A 22,843-nucleotide genomic window follows, 5' to 3' on the forward strand; every position below is an offset into this window, starting at 1 on the left:
ACATAATTTTACCCCAAAAATGGGGGTGTCACACGGCGCTAGTAACACTAAAGGGGGTAGAGGGGCGCGGGAGGGGAAGTATTTTGGACACAAGTTGCCGCGTAGAAATGTTATCGAACACTCCTTCTGGTTTGTTCTGTATTCTGAGACATTAAATAAAAAATATTTTTACATCGTATTTAATTAAAATATAATGAATAGACTCAGATTTTACTATATATTTCAAGACAAGGTAGTTATTTTTTTTTATTATATTGCTAATAAAATACAAATATTTTTTCAAAAATATTCTGCATAATTATGTAGTATGCGTAATATTGATAACCTTGAAGTTTCATACGGATCATCTTACGTGAAAAAGACTATAGGCCCGATTCGACTAACATCAGATACCATTGAGGTCAAATATACCTGTCGTTATTCATAAAGGTCACCTACTGAAAAGTAGAGTTGTAGCATACTCTATTACGACTGATGCTGGCACAGTTTTATGTAAACATATTTGTGAATTGTAAGTTTTGCGTGTGCCGAATAAATTATTTCTTAATTTTACTCTACGATCGTCTTGTTGCATTCACCTTCTACCAGCGAGGTTTAGTATTTTAATCCGGTGAGGATAAAATTCGTAACGCAATTTTCTAAGTCATCGATACATAGCACACTGAAGTGGCAGTTTCTGACATTCAAATGTAATTCCAGATACTTCTTCAAGACGAACTGCGCGGACTTAGACACGGTGATCCAGGAGGAGGTGTGTAACGACTCCGACACGCTGCCCGTGTTCGACGGGAAGGTCATGGCGCGCGTCAAGACCATCGACTAGGCGCCACAGACTACCGGATGACAGCGAGACCATAGACTACACTACCGAATGACGAGACCATCGATTAGCCGCCACAGACTAAGCAATCGATCGACGGTGAACCCATCGATTAGGCACAGATAGGGTTGCCAGGTGTCCGACTTTAGCCGGACATGTTTGGCTTTTTACGGTCGTGTCCGGCCAAAAATTGTTTTGTCCGGATGTCCGGCTTTTTTTATTTTTATGTGGTTGCCGCGCCAGGCGAAAGTCTAGCTGCGGAATAATATCAAGCGCACGCATCAGGATGCTGGGCAACCAATGATGATAGAATTCACTCGTAAGCTACGACACTAATTGCATGTCCGGGTTTAGGGTTAAATGTCCGGCCAAATGAAGCACAGAGTCCGGATTTTGTGTTTTAGGACCTGGCAACCCTAACCACAGACTACGCGCTATAATGTATGACTATAATGTAGTAGACTCCATCATTTGCCTGCTTTTAAGGCTTCTGGCTTAGTAGACACCATTTAAACTGTTCACCACACCATTTCTGTATTAAAATATTTTCGGCAGGCTTAACTGTTAGGCTGAGGTGCACCACATTACTTTAACCGTAAATATAATCGTAACCGGTGTTTTTGTATGGAGTTTGACAGGATTAGGACGTTTGTTATTGTTATGAAGATGGTGCAATCCAGCCTTAATCTTTGAACTTTTTTTTTATAATAATTAGACAGTGCAACTTAATCCAGTGTCTTTCAATAAATATGTGTGTTATATTGGTGTCTATTAACCCATACACATCGTAAGTATCTTAAAATCGTTTTATGGTCTAACAGCTGTCGTTAGATATAAAAACTGGTAGTCGACCAGAGTTCGTTAAATCAAAATTATCGCTCATAAACCCCAGTCACAAAATATTTGACTGCTGGTTGCCAAACGCTATAAATATGCCAGTAAAATAGCCACTGGTATTTAGCCTGGTTATACCGCCAAATTGTAAACATCAGTAGGAGTTTAAGTGCAATGTGAATCAGTTGAATACCAGTTTTCGTCGCTCTGTCCCGCTCCGCCTATAAATATTTGTATCCATATTTGAAACTCTTCCCAAATTCAAATTGTTTGTTTGTTAATAAGTGTCATCAATGTGAACAATGATTGTGCTGTATGAATCTATTACATCAATATTTATTATAATTTCAAATGTGACGTGAAACAATAAGTTTTGTAAGTGTATGATAGGTTTAATGTACATTGATGTATTGTGTTGAACTACTGAGTAACGTGAGGCGTGATTGTGGGCGGGCCGGCAGGGCGACGCTAGTGTTAACACTTTATTTATTTAAACAACTAAAACGTAGATTACACGAGCCCCTCGTGGCCACGTTGTATAAACTTCTGTTCCTCGTCGTCTCTTAGCTTTTGATTTTAATTATTTTTTTACTTGAGCTAGTTGAGTACGCTTACTACTGTACGATATTTTTATTTTGGAGTACGACAGTTATGCGATTTCTTAAATAATATTCCTAGTGTTACATGAATGACTGCTTAGTTTGTATATTTTAAATTAATGTGTTAGATATACAAGATGTGTTCTGTTTAAAATATATACTTTCGTTATAATTGAGGATTCGGAAATTGTGACTCTTTCAATGAAATATCGCCATCGACTACAGAATATTTGATTATTGTTAGTACTTTGTAATCTTTGAGAGTTCAATTTATTTTTAGTATCTAACGGCTACATTTTTTGGTTTGTGTAAAAATATATTCTTATAAAAACAGGAATAACCATCTGTTCTGTGATCGACGGCAGTTCGATTCAAAATTCACGGTACATTTATAATGGGATCTCAATGAATATCAATTATGCTCTAATGAATTAAGTGGACAGTTAAAATAAATTATTTCCGTTCTGCAGCTGTGAATAGGACTAATTAGACAGATAGGAGTAAGAGTACATTTGTTTATTCCACCTTAGTGGCCAGTCGGCGTCGTTGGAGGGTTTGTTGATCCATTTATATTTTCACTAAAACATAATAATGACTGAATTTCCCTAAACTTTACAGTTTCTCAACCACTACATTTAAGACACATCGAGCATTAAAATATCAGTTCCACCAAGAAATACGACAAACGTTGCAACCACGCCGACTGTCACAATACGTTGCTACTGCGAAATGATTGCCAGACTGAGTTTCCCTAAGTCAACTTAGTTCGATAGCTAGTCCCGTTCGCTCGCGCGCCGCCACCCGAGGTTGCCTACATTTAGCAGATCCAAGACACGATATTCTTTCTGACTAGTCATGCACGTAACTTAGAATTTGAAAACTAAAATGTAACTTGAAGAACAAACTGTAAAACTTATCTCTCTGAATAACTTAGCTGATACCGTCTGTTATTGTTCTGCCTTCGTCTGCATCGAAAAGGAAATCGTGTGTTGGCGCCGCGCCGGCCTCTGATGAGTGGCGCGCGGGCGGCCGTTCCGTACAGTACTTATTACTTGCATATTGTAAAATATAAGTAAGATAGATTGTCATGTCCGGTCCAAAGATACGGTCAGCGGCACAAGCGTGCGCCAGGAGCTACCCTTAATTTAAGCAACGATGTTTACTACTGTTTAAATTTGCCACTATTTTCTTTTAGATACTTTATTTTTGTCTCCTGCGGGACGCGCCTGCGCCGCCGGCCGTACCTCCTAAAGATATAGGAGTGTTGCCAGCGAAACGAGTGCACCTAACGAATGCACAATTATGAGAATCGGGTGCGGAAACATGTGCCTTCAATGTTGATAAATTTTTCATAGTTGATGCTTCTAATTAGATGTAAGTTAACACTTGTAAATATAGATTTAACGCTACGTCGATTCGAACTCTATTTTTTATTAATTTAATTAAAATCTTTTTTTTATTTATTGCCTAAGATTGCGTTAACGCGCTCCCAATACGTCTCGGACGCAGATTTAAATGAATTGTTTATCTATCCGCCCCCAGTGAGGGCCAATATTTAGCCAATTTTATGTGAAAATTCTTTACTTATTGAGTTGTAGTTCGTTGCCAGCGGGCATTAGAGGCTCGGTTAACGTCGTCTTCTTTCACTGCCAAGATGCTTTCCATATACAAAGATCGCTTGTACTTCTTTGGAATATTTTTGGTTTTATTGTATTTTTTTGCAGTTTTATGCGAAATTGTCTAAGCTTTAGTATGATTACGAGTTATTTTTTGTAACTAAACCTTTTAATAAATGTTATGTATAATGAAAACGTGGCGGGTATCAAATACTTGTGTCTGAGACGTCCAACACGTTGACATCGTTTCAAGATCACAAACGTGACCGCGTGTCGGTACGACAATATGTATAAATAGATGAACTATATCGTTTTTAAATTATATAAGGCACTTTCCCCACACTAGTTTCGAAAAGTACCTTTATAATGTAATACCAAAATGTCCTTGAGGGCTCAAAAAATACGTCGAGTTAAAATTGCTTGTTAAAAATGTATAAAATATAATGTTTTCCAAGTCTAGAGTGTACACGGATGTGGGAACTAATAAGTAAACGATTTGTATTAAAATATTGAAGTACTAAATAAAGTATTACTTTCAACAATGATACATGTAACGGTCGACGGCCGCAATAAATAGTAAAGAATTCCACTAATCGGACTGTATTATTTTTTTATCTAGCACATGTAACATTTAAAAAATAAACTGGAACTGTGCCATATGCTTTTGCTTTTCAATTGTACCCGACTTGTACTACCGTACTACGACTTATTATTATAATTAGGTGATTTCTCATTTTTGTAAAAGACAACAATATGTTTTAAAAGTTTTTATTGCAATTTTTATTTTACGTATCGATCACAGTGTTTCAACATTCTTAATGTCTCTCAGTCAAATACACTTCTTTTCGAAGTCACTCCGTAAACAACTTTAATTGTGATGGTAAAATGGTTAATAATACCTTACTGCTAATACTGGCTTATGTACTAAACACAAGTTTGAATAAAAATGGTAAGGACAAGGCGATCAACAGAATAAAATAATCAAAATTACAACGAAATTAGCTTAACTATGTTAATAAAATTTCAATAAATAAATTAACAGTATGAAATAATGTTAAGGTCTGAAACATGGAACAAATAAAAAGTTTATGATCAGGCAAAAACTACTATATACAAATAAATATGCCTGTCATAAATTCAGTTTTATTTGTTCGATTACAAACAACATAGGTACTTTATGTACATGAATACATACATATCTTGCCAATCTGACGCGTTTGAATCGATACGAACTTACACTTGCAAAAATGTTTTAGAAATAAAATAATATCATCATGTTGATACTCGTAGTATACATAAGTCAGAGAGCAACTTTTTCATTATGATACCTATTGATATTTACATTACAATTGCACCATATCCTTGGCACTCTTGAGGTACCCATGCCTTTGAGCAGCGGGCTTCTTCCAAAAGTCATTATCTTATTCTCTACTCGTAGGCGATTCATAGTTCTCATACGGTTGTATTTCGAATAGTGCAATTTTGTAAAGAATAGCCTAGTTATTGCTTTCGTCAGTGCTGCCATCACAGGTTGAATTTAAGCACATTTAAAATCCAGTTACTAATCGATTGTCTTCTCTTATTCTGAATTGTGCGACATGTTTTTAAAGAATAGCTCTCCCGTTTTCGCCAGTGCTGCCATCTAGGGTTGAATCGAGGCACAACTGCACAAGTGAGTGGAGGGTAGTTGGACATACGGCCGGTATCATTACCCGAGCACGTGTCGGAGCGCGTGCAGAACGCGGCGCGCGACGGGCGCGTGCGCGTCGTAGCCGGCCGCGCGCAAGTGGTGCGATACACTCGATATGCACTGAAATTAAACAATAAATAAGTTTGTATACAGGATTGTTTGATACAGGAGGAGTTTTTAAAGTACGGGTAATTAATAATCGACTGGCTTTTCGAAAGTACACAAAATGGCGACAAATATTTAGAAAGAAACAGTAAATTATTTGGTATGGAATAAAAAGAAAATTAACATAAGGCTCGGGTTCCAACAAGGCGGGGCGTAGCGAAGAAGTGTTTGAATAACCAATAAGAGGTGGAATGAAGAATGTTCACTAATTTTGTTTTTTAGCTTTCTGTATTCTCTGTTAAAAATAAAAAATACACGTGAAAGAATTATTTCGATACGTTAATTAGTTTCCAAGATATTGAATTTTAAAAGTGCGGGCGGCGGCCGGCCCGCCATTTTATGCGCGTGACGTCATATTACAACGACTGGCTCATATTTGTATGGGTGGAATCTTGCAAACTGAATTAAGACCCACTTCCAGGCAACCGATTAAGCTGAAATTTCGCAAACACATGTGATTTGGATGACCATGCAATATTATGATGACATGGAGCTGATCTGATGATGGAGCTGGAAGGTGGCCATAGGAACTCTATAATAAAACGACTTAAATGCATCGAGTTTGGGCTCGTTCGTTTTGTATTGATGAGTATTTTAATTCTATATAGTAATCGGGGTCTAATGATGGAGCTGGAAGGTAATTCGCAATAAAACGACACAATCGCATCAAGTTTGGGTTTGGTTCAATTTTAATTTCTGTGATGGGTCTGGGTGTTAATATGTATAATAAGTTTGTATTTACAAAAAAAAAAATATTTAAGTATGTTTATATCCGTTTTCTAGTGAGCGGACGCTGTGAATGTACGTCACACGGGGTCACGTGACCGTCGGCGGGACTCAATATTTAAGCGAACTTTGAATGCCTATAAAATCATAACTACTGGGTATTTTTGAATGAAATAAAAACTAATGTATTTGTAAATGTAAAAGCTTAACTGTAACATAGGTTTCAAGTGATTTTGCATACCTAGTAACATTCTCAATTGTGTAAAGCAATCGTAATCATTTGACAGAACGATAAAGTCAGTTATAGTTCCAAAATACTGAACTGTCCTATCCATGACATTGACAGTGGGGCGCCACCGTCAATACCGTATCGCTGCTTCCTATCTTTGCCATGTTGGAAACCATATAGTTGAACGATGATAGCGCCCCCCTGTCATTGAGTTTGGTGGGACAGTTCAGCGTGGGTCATCTATAAACAAAGCGTTTGACAGAATAATCGTACGTTATGAACTGTCAAATGATAACGATTGCTTACAATTCCACCTCAGATTTCCTGGTTTCCTGAATAATGAAATATGATTGGTTATTCAAATCACTTCTCCGCGCCGCTCAAACAAACCGGGACTAAAATTAAATGTAACGCATTGGCGTCTGTTAGGTTGAGCTCTAATGTCATGCTAAGCACCAGCTTACTACGGTTATCAAGACGACATCAATAACTCACCTTATCCAGATGCGACATGTTAGCATCAGGGCAAATCGCGGCCATTTCGGCGCAGAAAGCGGCCACGTTTTCGGCTGTTAAGTCGGGTTTTGAGACACGCTGAGTTGGTATCCGAAGACAACATCAATAAAATCAAAATCAAAATTTTCTTTGTTTAGACTAATTAAATTAGTACTTGCAAATCGTCAAATGCTCTTAAGGAGCCTATACATGTCTCATTCTTTTTTTGCCCTACCAGCGCTTCGAGACAAACATTTGGCAAGTGCTGAGAAGAAGCGCCGCAACAAAATAACTCACCTTATCCAGATGCGACATGTTAGCGTCCGGACATATCGCGGCCATATGTCACACAGCATGGCGGCCAGTTCCGCGCAGAAGGCAGCCACGTTTTCTTCCGTTAAGTCGGGCTCGAGTGACACACTGAGTTAAATGGCTGATATCAAGAACTCACCTTATCCAGAAGCGACATGTTAGCATCAGGGCAGGTCGCGGCCATCTCGGCGCAGAAAGCGGCCACGTTTTCGTCTGTTAAGTCGGGTTTTGAGACACGCTGAGTTGGTATCCGAAGACAACATCAATAAAATCAAAATCAAAATTTTCTTTATTTGTTTAGACTAATTAAATTAGTACTTGCAAATCGTCAAATGCTCTTAAGGAGCCTATACATGTCTCATTCTTTTTTTGCCCTACCAGCGCTTCGAGACAAACATTTGGCAAGTGCTGAGAAGAAGCGCCGCAACAAAATAACTCACCTTATCCAGATGCGACATGTTAGCGTCCGGACATATCGCAGCCATATGTCCCGGCGCGGGCGCGGCGTCGCACAGCATGGCGGCCAGTTCGGCGCAGAAGGCGGCCACGTTTTCTTCTGTCAGGTCAGGCTCGAGTGACACACTGAGTTGAAGGCCGATATCAAGAACTCACCTTATCCAGAAGCGACATGTTAGCATCAGGGCAGATCGCGGCCGTCTCGGCGCAGAAAGCGACCACGTTTTCGTCTGTTAAGTCGGGTTTTGAGACACGCTGAGTTGGTATCCGAAGACATCAATAACCCATCTTATCCAGATGCGACATGTTAGCATCTGGACATAACCCGGCCACATTGGCGTCTGTTAAGTGAGGCTCTAATGACACATTCAGCAAGCTGCCGAAGACAAAATCAATAACTCACCTTATCCAGATGCGACATGTTAGCATCAGGACAGATCGCGGCCATCTCGGCGCAGAAAGCGACCACTTTTTCGGCTGTTAAGTCGGGTTTTGAGACACGCTGAGTTGGTATCCGAAGACGACATCAATAACCCACCTTATCCAGATGCGACATGTTAGCATCTGGACATAACCCGGCCACGTTGGCGTCTGTTAACTGAGGCTCTAACGACACATTCAGCAAGCAGCCGAAGACAACATCAATAACCTACCTTATCCAAATGCGACATGTTAGCGTCAGGACATATCGCAGCCATGTGTCCCGGCGCGGGCGCGGCGTCACACAGCATGGCGGCCAGTTCGGCGCAGAAGGCGGCCACGTTTTCTTCTGTCAGGTCAGGCTCGAGCGACACGCTGAGTTGGTAGCCTATAGGCAACGCGTCCGGGTCTTCTGCGTCTTCTACGCGGAAACATCTGGAATAGATCGGTTACCATTCATTAAAAATTCTGAGCTTGTCTATGCTATACAAAATTTACAGAAGTGTTAAAGAGAAAGAGAAGGAGAGTCCAAAATTAATTAAATTATGCAACGCGATAGTTTATCATTGGTTCAAACTTATTTCCGGTAGGTACACTAGCAGGATAAGAAAATGAAAATTCGCAATGTAAGTCAAACCTTACCGTCCACCAGTATTAAGCTTAAAGCTTAGTGGTGACAATAATTAGGAAGCTCTTGGTCTGCATTTTACCTAATGGCAAATGATGATTAAGCCAAAGGTGCGAGTTTTATCTTGAATTCTCAACCACAGAGGAAGTACTTGTTCTGACCGCAAGATACAGTTAACAGCACATCACTATTGTGGACATTGTGGTGTAAGTGTATATGTCAACGTGAAATTGTGAACTCTGTCAGTTTATAATATAACGCGTTAGATTGTAAACTAACAGTGGGTTAGGTTAGGTTAGATTGTAATTTAACTACGTCAGATTATAATCTGACGGAATTCACAATTTTACGGTGACATATACACCGGTAGGCGGCCAGTGCGGCGGTGCCAGCTCAGCAGTACCGCGCCGAGCGATAAGAGCCACTACGCAGCTTCGCTTCGTGTTACTGTACCCGCAAGTTACAGTCAACCACATCACTCTTCTTCTTCTTAGTCAGGCACTCTTGTCAGAGCGGTCGTGGTTGCGCTGACGAGGTACATGGTAGGGTAATTTCATCTCCAACGGTAGCTCTTCTGGCGATGTGCTTCCATTTAGAGGCGTCGCGAGTACACTGGACCATGGTGGACATCACTAGAAGTCCGAGTTTATGCGTACGCACCGGTAGGTGGAGCCGTGTCGCCCAGGCGGCCAGTGCAGCGAGATGAGCCACTCTGCCGCCGCGGTTTATGACATTATACCAGCAAGGTACAGCCAACAGCGTTTAGTAGCATAACGTCAAAAGCGCAAAATGACAAACGATTGCAAATTGTTAAAAGAAACAGCACATTACTCTAGAAGCCTTGCCACAGCAAGTATACGTAAGTACAGGCGAATGCCCCATGGTTCACGAGGAATGATGAAATACACGAATACTTGAACATTGAAACACAGAAATAGAGCGCTATAAGAAACTGCACATCAAACGTCTTACTCATCACCTCAATCCACTCGCCTATGGATAGCTGGATAATGACAATGACAACGTGGTTAAAAGACTAAAAAGAAACCACGTAATTTAAGAAGACAGCTTAGGCATAGGCCAGCTGCTCTTTAATAACAATAAACACACCAAATCTGATTATAGTCTGGCGACTGATTGCAGAAATCATCAACACAAAAAAAAAAGTACCGGTAGGTGGAGGCGTGTCGTCCCGTCGACCGAGCGGGGATGCCAGTGCAGTAGCGTCGCGCCGAGTGATAAGAGCCACTCCACAGCTTCGCTTCGTGTTACTGTACCCTCAAGGTATAGTCGATAGCACATCACTAAAGCCTGGCCCGTGAGCACGTAGAATTTTGTCCAATGACCCCAAGCTACCCATCCTTATCGCTCGCGCGTAATTGTGTTGCTGTCGCGCTCGCACACTCACTGCGGGCGCCCGTCGCGCAGTCGCGACAGCAATGTAATTACGCGCGAGCGATAAGGATGGGTATCTTGGGGTCATTGGACAAAATTCTACGTGCTCACGGACCAGGCTTCAGTGACATTGAAAAGGTTAGGAACCACTGCCGTAGTGTATATGTACGCACCGGTAGGTGGAGGCGTGTCGGCCGGGCAGCCAGTGCGGCGAGGTGAGCAGCGCCAGGCCGGGCGGCAGCGCGCGCTGCACGTGGCGCTGCGAGCGCAGGTCCTGCGCCGACGGCTGCGCCGGGAAGCGAGGGTGCGAGTGGTGCCAGCCTAGCGGCCGCGCGCCGAGGGAGACTAGTGACTCGGCAGCTGCGGCTTGAGACACTGCGGGTGTGGAAAGTTAATTAAGCCGGGTACTCATTAGCAAGCTGTAACCATAAGGCCCAGAACAAGCGGTGAAACGCAACTGCAACGAAACTGCAACTTTCTGATGATTCTTATGAATGAAACTGAAAGTTTCAAACTGGTCGCGTCATGTGTGGTCTCTTAACGGACGCTATGGCAGAAACTTAGATGCAACTCAAAAGTAACTAGCAGTTGCAGTTTCGTTGCAGTTGCGTTTCACCGTCTGTTCTGGGCCTTATAAGTGTGTATAGTCTCCGCACAATACACAATTCATCAACACATCTCACACAGGTACAAAACTTATCAACACATCTCACCTGGGTACACAATTCATCAACACATCTCACACAAATACAAAACGTATCAACATATCTCACCTGGGTCACAATTCATCAACACATCTCACACAGGTACAAAAGTTATCAACACATCTCACCTGGGTACACAATTCATCAACACATCTCACACAGGTACAAAACTTTTCAACATAATATCTCACCTGGGTCACAATTCATCAACACATCTCACACAGGTACAAATCTTATCTATCCAACTCACCCGGGTCCATGTCGCAGTGAGTCCCGCCGGCCGCGGCGGCGGCGGGGCGGTAGGCGGCGACCAGCAGGCGGCCCGGCCCGCACGCGCCGCCCAGCAGCCCCATCACTTCGGAACGGGAAGTGTGCGCGTGAGCGTCCGCACTGATTAGCGCTGACACGTGGAGGCGCACTGTGAATGGCGCCTGGACAAATAAATAATCATTATCCTACTAATATTATAAATGCGACAGTTTGAATGTCTGGATGTTTGTTACTCTTTCACACAAAAATACTGAACGGATTTTGTTGAAACTTTACAGTATTATTGTTTGTAACCCAGATTAACATATAGGCTATATACTTAATTTATGCCGATCTGACACTAAATTTCACGCGGGTGAAGCCGCGGGCAAAAGCTAGTTAGTACATAACAATAGACCACAATACGATACACGTTTTTTCAGGGCACACATATTACATTGAAAATTCAAGAAGACAAGAAAAGGTCAATATGGGATTACAATGGACGAAAAACGAACGGTAACCTTGACTGCAATTTATAACCAGAGTAGCCTTAACTTCAACGACAACAAATCGCTAAATGCGATGAATGCGATCCTATCGAGTAATCATTCTATCGAAATGAATACGGATTTAGAACTGTTTTTCAATGGGACGACTTCTGAACGTCAGCGACATCTTGACTGTCATAATACGTGAATTAGGCCACAGGTCGTCATGATATAGTTTATCTAACTAGTTTCAGAAAGCGTTATGGCTTTTCTTCGTCGTGAGCGGATACATAAGAGTCATAACATAATTTCGTGACGTGAAAATTTTACAGTTGCCACAAAGCCTTGAAAACATTTTTTTACAGTAAAAATCAATATGTAAAAGATACAATAAAACAATCATACAAATCGGATTATTCAATGAACAATCAAAGAATAATAAACTATTTACCAACTCAAATAGCTTCTAATTAATAGGGTTTACTCACCGGGTTTTCTGCATTATACATCCGGCAGGGTATGAGGTGCACGGGCTGTTTTCGCGGCGCCCGAGGCTTCCGCGGTTCGTCCGCGCGTGAGAGCAAGTCACCTGCCGCCGTGTGCATTATCGTGTAGCCGCCTCCGCCATCCTGTAAGACGTAATAAACATTATAGTCTAAGATCCCGCTATACAACGACCTTCACCGAGATGCTTATTTGATGAAACATAGTTTATATTCAATTTAACATGTCAATAAATATATTGCTTAAGGGTTGCCTAATAAATTTCAGTCCAGGATATGATTAATTAATCATTAAAAAAGATTTTTTTTTAAATATTTCATCGGTTTGACTATTAAACAAACTCTATACCAATCGAAAGTATGAAGCCCATAGAATATGCAAACGTTAGGTTGCCTATTCTTTTCCAGTCATAACTCTCGGGTTGCCAGGTATAAACAGGTAAATTGATAGAGCATTTTGCATCGGTCTGATAATTTAATCAAATTTAAATGAAAATAAAGATTATTTCATTATGAACACGGTGGTATAGGGTTGCCTGCGAAAAATCAGTCCTGAATGACGGTTGTCGAATTTTGTAAAGTGAAATTAAAACTGAAAGGTGACATTTTTCGAGTAGTTGGCAACATTTGGGAAAGACGAGTTGTATGAGGCGTTTGTGTGTCTTGTCAAGAGGTGTCGCTTGGGTGAAGAAATTTCTCCAGTGTTGCCATGCTTTGGGAGGTTTGGTCCAAAAATGTCGAAAGTGAAAATAACGACTTCCGGTCAAAAATTTGGATGACGCCTCCTGCAAAAGGGTCGTACAAATGACATTTGACCATTTTCATCTCGATCACCTGGCAACACTGGCAGCTACGGGGAAAAGTATTTTTTTTCGACATGGGTGTCTTTAAAGCTAAGGACGGACAGAAGGAGATATGGCAGAAAAAATCCAAAAATGGGGTTTGGTCGGTTATACGACCCAGATTATGGGAAAAATCCGAAAATTCAGAAAATCAAGATGGCGACCGAGTGAGCGGTCATTTTGTAAAAAGTTTCAGATTTCTGATTTTTCAAATGCATTTTTGGGCAGTTGGCAACATTTGGGAAAGTCGAGTTGTATAGAGCGATTACGTAGTTTGCTAAGGAGTATCGTTTGGAAAAACAAAATTTTCCAGTGTTGCCATTCTTTGAAAGATTTGGTCAAAACATGTAAAAAATGGAAATAACGACTTTTAGTCCAAAATTTGGATGACGCCTCCTGCAAATAGGTCAAACTAATGACATTTGACTATTTTTATCTCGATTACCTGGCAACACTGGCAGCTACGGGGCCACAAAATTTTGGGACTTGGGTGGTTTTAAGGAATTGTTTCACGGGATTGGTTTAAGTTAGAAAAAAAGTAAAAATGGGTTTCGGCGCGGAAAATGGTCTAAATTAAGCGAAAAATGCAATAAGTATGGCAACACTGGAAACGCCTCATACAACTCGTCTTTCCCAAATGTTGCCAACTACTCGAAAAATGTCACCTTTCAGTTTTAATTTCACTTTACAAAATTCGACAACCGTCATTCAGGACTGATTTTTCGCAGGCAACCCTATACCACCGTGTTCATAATGAAATAATCTTTATTTTCATTTAAATTTGATTAAATTATCAGACCGATGCAAAATGCTCTATCAATTTACCTGTTTATACCTGGCAACCCGAGAGTTATGACTGGAAAAGAATAGGCAACCTAACGTTTGCATATTCTATGGGCTTCATACTTTCGATTGGTATAGAGTTTGTTTAATAGTCAAACCGATGAAATATTTAAAAAAAAATCTTTTTTTAATGATTAATTAATCATATCCTGGACTGAAATTTATTAGGCAACCCTTAAGCAATATAATTATTGACATGTTAAATTGAATATAAAATATGTTTCATCAAATAAGCATCTCGATGAAGGTCGTTGTATAGCGGGATCTTATACTATTAGATGACACTTAGAAATTAGACAAAGACTGCTTATCCAATAAAAGTTCTGGTTACATAAGTAATAATAATGTTTACGAGTTTCAGTTTAGTCAGCAAAAGTTGGATGCAATATTATTTTCATTCTAATTAGAATTCAACTTATATTAGAAATCTACTATATAAAAATAAGTCGGGTTTTCCTCCCTGACGCTATAACTCCAGAACGCACGAACCGATTTCCACGGTTTTGCATTCGTTGGAAAGGTCTCGCGCTCCGTGAGGTTTATAGCAAAGAAAATTCAGGAAAAATGTCAACAGAAAAGCGGGAAGGGGGTAAAACGGGATCCACGCGTACGAAGTCGCGGGCGGCCGCTAGTACTTAATAGTATTATGATTACCAGATTTATTTTCTTTTGCCTCCTTGGCATGGGCTCAAAATTCCTTAGGGGAACAGCTATTGGCACATCATCAGAGACTGGCTTTAGTGCTACTTCTTTCTTTTTTTCACAGCTGGTGGTTTCCTTGTCGCTGTCAACATCGATGTCGCTCTCTGGCTCTGAATCTTTCTTTTTCTCTATTTTTATCTATAAATTAATAAAAGGAAACTTAGTTTATAAAATTTTATGAAAGGTGAATGAGAAATCAATCTAACAGGAAAGATATTTTTAAGGTAACAACTTGTATGGTACACCCCTCTCACAAAGCTTTTTATAGATTTTCTTACCACTTGCTCTCCTTCAGAAACAGGCAATGCCTGTCCAGATCCTAATACTATTTGCATCTTTGGACTCTTAGTGCTATCTTCTGACACGCTTGAATCTTTCCTCTGTCGTTCCTGTGGCGACTTCAACAAGTCTTTACTCCTATTTCTTGGTGCTTTGTCATAGTTCTTAGACACTTTCCTCCTGTGATTGCCAATTTTCTTACCCTTAGCCTTTTGTTGCTTCAGTATATTTTTTGACACTATATCCGTGGAATCCAAGTCGGACCCAATCGATTCAGTCGACCCTATAATAAGATCATCTTCATATACAATTTCAGATGGGTTTATAGCTATGAGATCAGGTTTGATGTTTGCTTTTAAAATATCAGGTTTAATTAAGCTATTTTTGGATTTGGTGTAGGTTTTTTTTCTAAACGGCTTCCTGGATGTTATGTGAAAAGCACCAATGACAGATGTGTCGTCCGTGACAATTTCTTCCTGTACCACAGCTGGGACATCATCATGGTCTTCATGCTTGTCTAGACCAAATGTGGGTGTATCTAAGTTGATCCCATACTCAGCTTCTATCAATGCCTGGATTTCAGCCTCACTTTTGGTCTTTATAGTTTCTGATATTTTACGTACATTCCTCCCATATTTAGCCTACAATTAAAAATTACAGGCATTTTGTCTTTAAATATTATTTTTAGTACAATTTCTTTGAAAGTAAACTATCTGAAACAGTTTTAATTCATAAATAAATTATTATTATAGTAATCATACCATCTCTGCAATGAGCATAGCCCTCTCATTTTGGTTCCAAGTAGTGTAGATGTCAGTTCCTACATTTTCTTCTATTTCATCTTTCATTTTACTTGATATTTTTTTTGTATGACCATCTTTTTCTCTGAAAGAATCATAATTTTTATAATTAAAAATTGATATTGTTTACTTACAGGGTTATTTGCAATACATTATAATCCTCAAGCATACATTTATCAAATTTTATGAAAGAAAACAAGTAAAAATTACTTAGCAAGAATTAAATAAGAATCACTATTAAAAAAAATATTGCAGTTTATGAATGTAAATAAAAAATGTTTTTATTTTTATTTTCATAAAGATAAGTTACTCTTGTAAAGATAATCGTATATGTTGCCCTACATACCGTTTCATATTCTTTGCTTGAATATCATACCAATTATTTGCAGTCGAGTCCATCAGCCATTGAGGGTGAACTGTGTCCTCCCGATTAGAACATGACGGACTGAAAAAAATATAATAATATATTTAGAAAACATATTAAACTATTTCATAATTAGGCGATGTTTAGGTCAGGTTTCTTATTTTAGTTGCATTATTCTCAGAAATAAAGTCTTTCTCTTTGTTATTTACATACAGCTCATGATCTGGGTTATCAAACCCAGATAGAATACTTGTGATGTTTAGCTGTATCAAAATTGTTTGTTTGTTTTCTTCACATAAATATATTAGGTACTTTAGTTCAATATTTAAATATTTGGTTACAGTGAGTACAATTTAATACAATGTAAAATCTAAATCAAAGCAAAATATTATTGTTGTTATTGTTTTGATCATCAAAATGACAGTGATTGACAATATCATTAAAGAACAGACATAACAATTATGCACTGAAAATACCAGAGAAATGAAGTAGAAAACGAGAGAAAATACTCACATTCCTTGATTATTTAGAGCAAAACAAGAATTAAATGAAAAATCTCCTAAAATGTCAATTTCGTCTTCGTCTGCCATTTTTGTTTTTGTCCGAAAACGTAGTGAATTATATCCTCTTTGTTTTTGTCTTCTTTTTTTTCTCTTGCTTGCGCAGTGTGAGCATGAAGCTACAGATAAAAATGGAGGCCACACTCCCAATACCTACTTGAAGCACAAACTAAGTATCACTATCTCGCTCTCTGTGGGCAGACTTGCTCTTTCTAAATAAACAAAAAATATAAAATTGCTCAAATTCAATGAAACCAATGTAAAATCTTTATTTCTTGACATAGGTATCATTAAAAATGATAAGTGTAATTACTGGTAAAACGTTTTAGGAAGAAATTACTGTATAAAATGTGAAAAATGTTTACAATGATCCAATGTCGGAAATCACGAAATAAACACTTACGCGTGGAATTTTATGTCACTTCCAGGATACCACGTACTACCGCAACCACGCACTACAAAATTTTGCACCAATTCTTGTGATAAAACAATGATTATTTCGAGTAAACAATCTCAAACGAAATTAACTGCTTAATAAACAAAATAGTAAACAACCGCCATGATGGGCCGGATTGGGCCGATGTTGCCACATGGTACCGATTACCCAGGAATTGGGATTGTAATTCCCTGATTCGCCAACACATTAAGCCTAAATGGCCGACAATTATGTGATTTTTTATTTAACTAGGTAATCTTAGTTTCAAATATTAATTATTTATTTGTTTAACTTCTGATTTGGTTAGTGAATTGGCTATTTCGAAGAATTTACAAGGAGATTTAAATCAGAAGATAGCAATACTACAGTTCACACTAAAAAGAGAAGTAGGGCCGCAGAGAGCGAGATAGATATAAGTAGGTATTTGACTCAAGTTTTTGTTCCAACTCTGCCCTCCATTTTTATCTTTAGCTTCATGAGTGTGAGTCACAGATTAGAGAAACGAAGAACGAACTGTGAGTGAATGGATTAGTATGTCATAGACAAGAAATCTAAACTCTGATTTTTAATTCGACGGAATTTTGACATTTCAGAAGTGTTGCCAACATTAAAACATTCCCACTAAGGATGGAGAGCATTTTCACAAATTAAAAAATAATCCTTTCTTGAATTTAAGGTTTCACTTAAAAAACTAAGGCTTAAAAATGTACTGATCATTTCAAAATGGTTATTTGAATTTTTATTATCATATTTTAGAAGTTACAAAAAAAAATTAGGAAATTATTTTTCTATTACTGGACTCCCTGGCCAATAATCCATGGGTTACAAACCTTTTTATGAAAATCCTTTTGTTAATAAAATCTTAGCTTCATAAAATAATCAATTTAACAAGATGCCAATTTTATAATCCAAGTTGATTATGATGACGATAATGATGATTAATGATCAATACATATTTTCGTTTATGTTAATATGTTGTTTTACTGTGTTAAAAACACGTTTTTTTCTATTTAATCTCTAAAATGTACATAATAATTAGTGTACATTGAATTCACGAAACAAACAATAGTTCATTCTTGTAAGTTGTAGTTGAAGAAATTTTATTTCATATTATTTATTAATAATTCAAAGCAAAAAAGGCTTATTACATCTGAATTGTCAAAAAATTACAGCTGTCAGAATTCCGTCGAATTAAAAATCGGACTCGGAATGTTGTAAAAAACCGATAATCGAATTTGAAATTCAACCAAGAAGAAGGTTTGGTGGTACCGCATTGCTTGTTAGTAAAAAAAAACTGTCACTGTCAGTGTCAATCAGCTGTCTGCTAGTTTGTCAACAACAAATGGTTGTTGTTTGTTTACAATAAATGTATTTTACTGTTGTTTTCAAGTTACATAGCTTAATTTAATGTTAGTATTTGAGAAAAAAAAATGTGCAGAATAAGATTTATGCTTTCTTTTAATGACTTGATATTCTAACTTATGCTAAAACCAGGATCATGGCATGTAATCTCAGCCCTGAGGTCAAAAAAGTCATACTGAGGGTTCTGGAGTTCTGCAAGGAAGAAAAAATGAACCGCACAACCATAATACCATTAGCTAAAGTGAATTTGCGTGTGGCGACTGCAACAGGTACGAGACGAGGAATTAACTATCACCTACTGAGTGCAGTCTTCTAAACAAGTTCATGATTGTTGTATCATAGTTACTTCTCTTTTCATTATTATTTTTCAGGGGTTTCCATACACACAGTATCAAACATTATTAGAGATGCAAAAATAGCAGCAGCCACTGGCACAAAAATTGGAGCAGAAAAGAAGAGGAAACCAAGAAATGACAAACTTATATTTAGTGACTTTGACCTAGACCTTATTAGAGACATAATAATTAAGGACTATTGTTTGGAACATAATGAGATGCCATCAATAAAAAAACTGCTACCTCTGGTTAGAAAGCAAATAGGATACACAGGGGGCCATGAAACTCTTAGAAAAGCTGTCAAGCAGATTGGTTTTACATATTCCAGGGTAGCTAAAAACGAGTGGGCTACAATAAATGAATCTGTAACTTTACTCCATGCAGAACATGATTATACTTTAAGTTAAATATGTGTTACTTGGTTTGGTTTATGTTTCTTGAATGCTGCTGTTTATTTCCATAATATCTAAAATAAATGAATAAAATAACAAATAAGTAATTATTATTATACACAGATCACCCTTATTATACATTAAATGAAATTAAATTAGTTTAAAGTGAGAAGTGGTATTTGTTGCTAAGGGGGCGTTCTAGTGTTACGTAATGCAATCTGGGGGGAGAGGAGGTCTTGAAAAACGTTACAATGCGTTACAGTGGCGGAAGGGCGGTTCGATTTCAAGTTTTTAAGCAGAAGTACTTTGTAGTTGGTGTTGTTATTTGTAACTTTATACCGTAATGTCATCAAAGAGAGAGTTTGGCATCCCCCCCCCCCCCCCCTCCCCCCCTCCATGTCCTTGCCATGATCACAAATTATTGTGTTCCTACTAAATTTCTTCTAAATCGGTTCAACGATTCTTGAAATAACACCATTTTATAAAATAATTGGTCACATCATCATAACGTGATCAATTTAACGATTTGGCCACGATATAAATGCATATTAGTGTTAAATTTGATTTATTACTTATTAATCAATAAACTTAAATGAGAAAAATTCAATAAAAATAAAGAAAAGATACCAATTGAAATAATTATAAAATTATTTGTTTTCACCCGGTGTAAACACCCACGGGTGGAATGAAACGGGTTTTTATTGGGTTTTTACCCTCATGTGGGTTTTTACCCGGGTGGAAACCCATCTCTAACTCCAGGTCGTAAATGTCGTAATACTGGACCCCGATTACGGTAACTTTTAACGTCAACAATCCAGACACGCTTCTCTATTCTGCGATACGATTGGTCGTTCAACAGCGTACGTCAGCTGTTTTGACCAATCGTATCGCAGAATCGAGAAGCGTGTCTGGATTGTTGACGTTAAGAGTTACCGTAATCGGGTCTCTGCTTGCATGAGTGGCACGTCAAGGCCACAGTGGGTCTAGACAAAGTGCCATTATAATCGCAAACCAGTCGAAAAGTGGTCGAAAAGCCCCTTTTTTGTATGGAATTTGACGGATTCGATTTTCGATTCGATCAAAAAGTGCGTTTTGTCTAGGGGGGCTGATATGGATCTGTGGTCAAGGCCCTCCGCCTGTCTTCGTTTTTTTAAGAACTTTTTCAGTGAGTACTTAGAGCGAAATAATTCTTTTAACACTATTTTCAATTTACATGGGATGTTACAAATGCGTACGGACTATGGTACTGACACAACGATTTCCCAAACTACCCTCTATAACTAAAGTACCATCTACCCTACATTTACAAAATATTTTATGCTTTCTCTTTGATGTTCGTTCGTTTCAGCCAAATGACGTCCACTGCTGGACAATCTCTTTGATGTAAATCAGTTAAATTAAAAAGGGCTTTTTACGCTTTCTAGAATTTAGTCAGCACCTAAATTATAAAGTTTTTGTATTTAGGAACACTTTTTGTACGGTAAAAGCGTAGTATGTACTTATTCTTATCTATGGGTAAAAGGTAAAAGCAAGCAGAAAAATTCGCCTTTTGTAATCTGTGTACACGCTAACGTCATCTGTCATAATCATATGTCCAAGCATAGATAAGAATAAGTACTTCACGGGGTGGAAACGCCATAGAGTTTGACAGCTCCATAGAGAGTGAATTTTTTTGACAGTTCCGAGAGGAAGTGACTTTTTTTAAAGTTGTCCTTTATGCGACAATGGCAATGGTCTTTTGCGTGTCTGGAATCAAGTTAGTAAACATTTTCGAATTACAACTTCAACTTTTATTTATAAATTATTTTATTGAATCTATTTGCATTCTATAAATGAAATGTTTATTTAAAAGTATATTAATTCAAAGTCGTAATTTTCACTTTAATCAATTTAGTTCCGTCTCAAGTCTACAACTGTGACATTATTAAAAAAAAAAAACGTCAAAAATTTTCATCGAAAAAACGTGTTTTTCTTTAAACAAATTTTATCTAAAATCAATAATTTCTCAATCAATATTAATAAGAACTACATGTGCATGGATTGCCAGTTGGATTGATGTTTGTTTTAAGAAGAAATTTCTCTCAAGTAAGATATCCACTCGAGAAAGGTTATTGCAGCTTGCAGCAACATCATGTTTTATCAAGTATTGAACCACACAAAGGATTAAATCTTCATTACAATATCATTCATAACTCCATTTAAATCAATGGAAACTAAATATGGATCGTTTCATGGAGTAGGTAACAACCTTAGATTAATAAAACGTAACAACATACTTTGGAGTTTGGACCCAAAATACAATACACGTAGGTACATTGCAGGCATAGATTGCAGGACACAGTGAATGATGATACGTGTTTTATACAGTGAATCTAAGTACCTATTTTTTTCAGGTTAATATCGAACTTATAAGGTGTTAAGCTGCAATTACAATAAAAGTGCTTGCTATGGAATCACCGGTGCTGATCATTATTGTCAACTGTTACTTAAAATCCAGATGAACCAACCTTTACTTCCTATTCAAATAAGTTTAGAAGAAACCTATATAAGCAATAAAACCAGACCAAGAATGCTTGATTACAAACGATGAACTCATTTCATTTGCAAGTTATGCCATGACATAAATGCATTAAATTAGGAAGATTTGTATTAGATGAATATTAACTTCTGTTGATAAGAACATTTGGTAAGTACCTTTAAAATTTAAAACACCCTCAAAATGATTCTAACACTATCCTCTGACGCTTTTCGACTAGGATCAAATAAAAGTTAATTATTTAATTACAGATTGGTGGAATCCAGATTCTGTGAATGTACATGTAATTGATTGACAAGTACACATTTGACAAGGTAAATTAATTTTATTTAACAAAGTAGTGCAAATCTAGAAACAAAACAGACAGTAAGATAGGTATGGTAGATAAGACAGATCACTTGTTCATCTGCTGTACTCTTTATAATATTAGTGTAGAATGTAGATGATGTAGGAGATTACAGTCTTACGGTGACATGCGCATCTTTTTGCTCTTAATTTACAAATATTTCATATATTTTACAGGTGGTGAGAAACGTGTAGATCTGGCCTGCTTACAGTGGCTATTGGATTGGACAGAACCAAAGTGAGAGTGAACGTGTGAATTTATGGAGAACATTAAAAACTATTTTACTATATGTCATAACGCAACTTATTTTGTATGAGTTACATACAAATGTCAAGCCGTGAGTACATTATGTAAAAACTAAAACAATGTACCTACTGTAATCACAACAGTAACTGTAATCTTTTAAAATCCAATGGTTTTAATGCTTATTGATTTTCGTAAACAAAATATTTCATGTTATATTTCATCAATAAAGTTTCATTTGATACTTCAATAGTTTTATTTTTAACCGCAATACATGAAAAGGAACGGATCATAAAAAAGTATGACAGGTATATTTAATCTGTGGGCGGCAGACGCCATATTGTATTCAGCGCCACCTACTGGACAATCTAGCTCGGTACCAGTTTGTTTATCGTTTAACCAATACTAGGGCCGTTTCCTATCTGTCTTTAGACATACTCTCTAATCTGTGAAGTACTTGTCCAAGCCTGA

The 22,843-nt window shown here is 37.9% G+C and overlaps 2 protein-coding genes and 1 long non-coding RNA gene across 5 annotated transcripts in view; 2 read left to right on the plus strand and 1 right to left on the minus strand.

The window, feature by feature from the left end:
* The window catches only part of LOC135074729 (axin), a 100,708-nt gene extending 96,178 nt beyond the window's left edge, over window positions 1-4,530 (plus strand). Inside the window, exon 19 of the mRNA XM_063969101.1 lies at window positions 700-4,530. Within this exon, the coding sequence (XP_063825171.1) occupies window positions 700-823 (124 nt within the window). The 3' untranslated portion in view covers window positions 824-4,530. The remainder of the gene's footprint in view (window positions 1-699) is intronic.
* Window positions 4,531-4,621: 91 nt separating this feature from the next.
* Window positions 4,622-16,759, minus strand: LOC135074859 (uncharacterized). Its single transcript, XM_063969240.1, has 10 exons — window positions 16,676-16,759; window positions 16,145-16,243; window positions 15,760-15,883; window positions 14,998-15,639; window positions 14,672-14,857; window positions 12,318-12,458; window positions 11,340-11,520; window positions 10,559-10,760; window positions 8,596-8,797; window positions 4,622-5,679 (listed from the first exon to the last, which is right to left on the minus strand). The coding sequence occupies exons 1-10, from the start codon at window positions 16,750-16,752 to the stop codon at window positions 5,578-5,580; spliced, it is 1,956 nt and encodes a 651-aa protein (XP_063825310.1). The 5' UTR covers window positions 16,753-16,759; the 3' UTR covers window positions 4,622-5,577.
* Window positions 16,760-21,167: 4,408 nt separating this feature from the next.
* On the plus strand, window positions 21,168-22,616 carry LOC135075043 (uncharacterized). Of its 3 annotated transcripts, none has more exons than XR_010257951.1 (4): window positions 21,168-21,332; window positions 21,641-21,933; window positions 22,035-22,097; window positions 22,306-22,616. It is a non-coding gene; the product is annotated as an uncharacterized LOC135075043 (long non-coding RNA). The 3 variants fall into 3 exon arrangements; XR_010257950.1 differs by lacking the exon at window positions 21,168-21,332 and adding an exon at window positions 21,512-21,553; XR_010257952.1 differs by lacking the exon at window positions 21,168-21,332 and adding an exon at window positions 21,513-21,557.
* The last annotated feature ends 227 nt before the right edge of the window (window positions 22,617-22,843 follow it).

This window comes from Ostrinia nubilalis, chromosome 9 (assembly GCF_963855985.1).
Source record: "Ostrinia nubilalis chromosome 9, ilOstNubi1.1, whole genome shotgun sequence".
NCBI classification, from domain to species: domain Eukaryota; kingdom Metazoa; phylum Arthropoda; class Insecta; order Lepidoptera; family Crambidae; genus Ostrinia; species Ostrinia nubilalis.

What these genes read in the sequence shown, in the direction of transcription:
- LOC135074859 (XM_063969240.1), bottom strand. Translation starts at nt 16,752, where the DNA reads ATGGCAGACGAAGACGAAATTGACATTTTAGGAGATTTTTCATTTAAT. An exon ending in CGACACGCCTCCACCTACCG is followed by an intron (nt 8,798 to 10,558) that starts GTGCGTACATAT and finishes GATCTATTCCAG; the next exon opens with ATGTTTCCGCGTAGAAGACG. An exon ending in ACATGTCGCATTTGGATAAG is followed by an intron (nt 5,680 to 8,595) that starts GTAGGTTATTGA and finishes GTTTAATTTCAG; the next exon opens with TGCATATCGAGTGTATCGCA.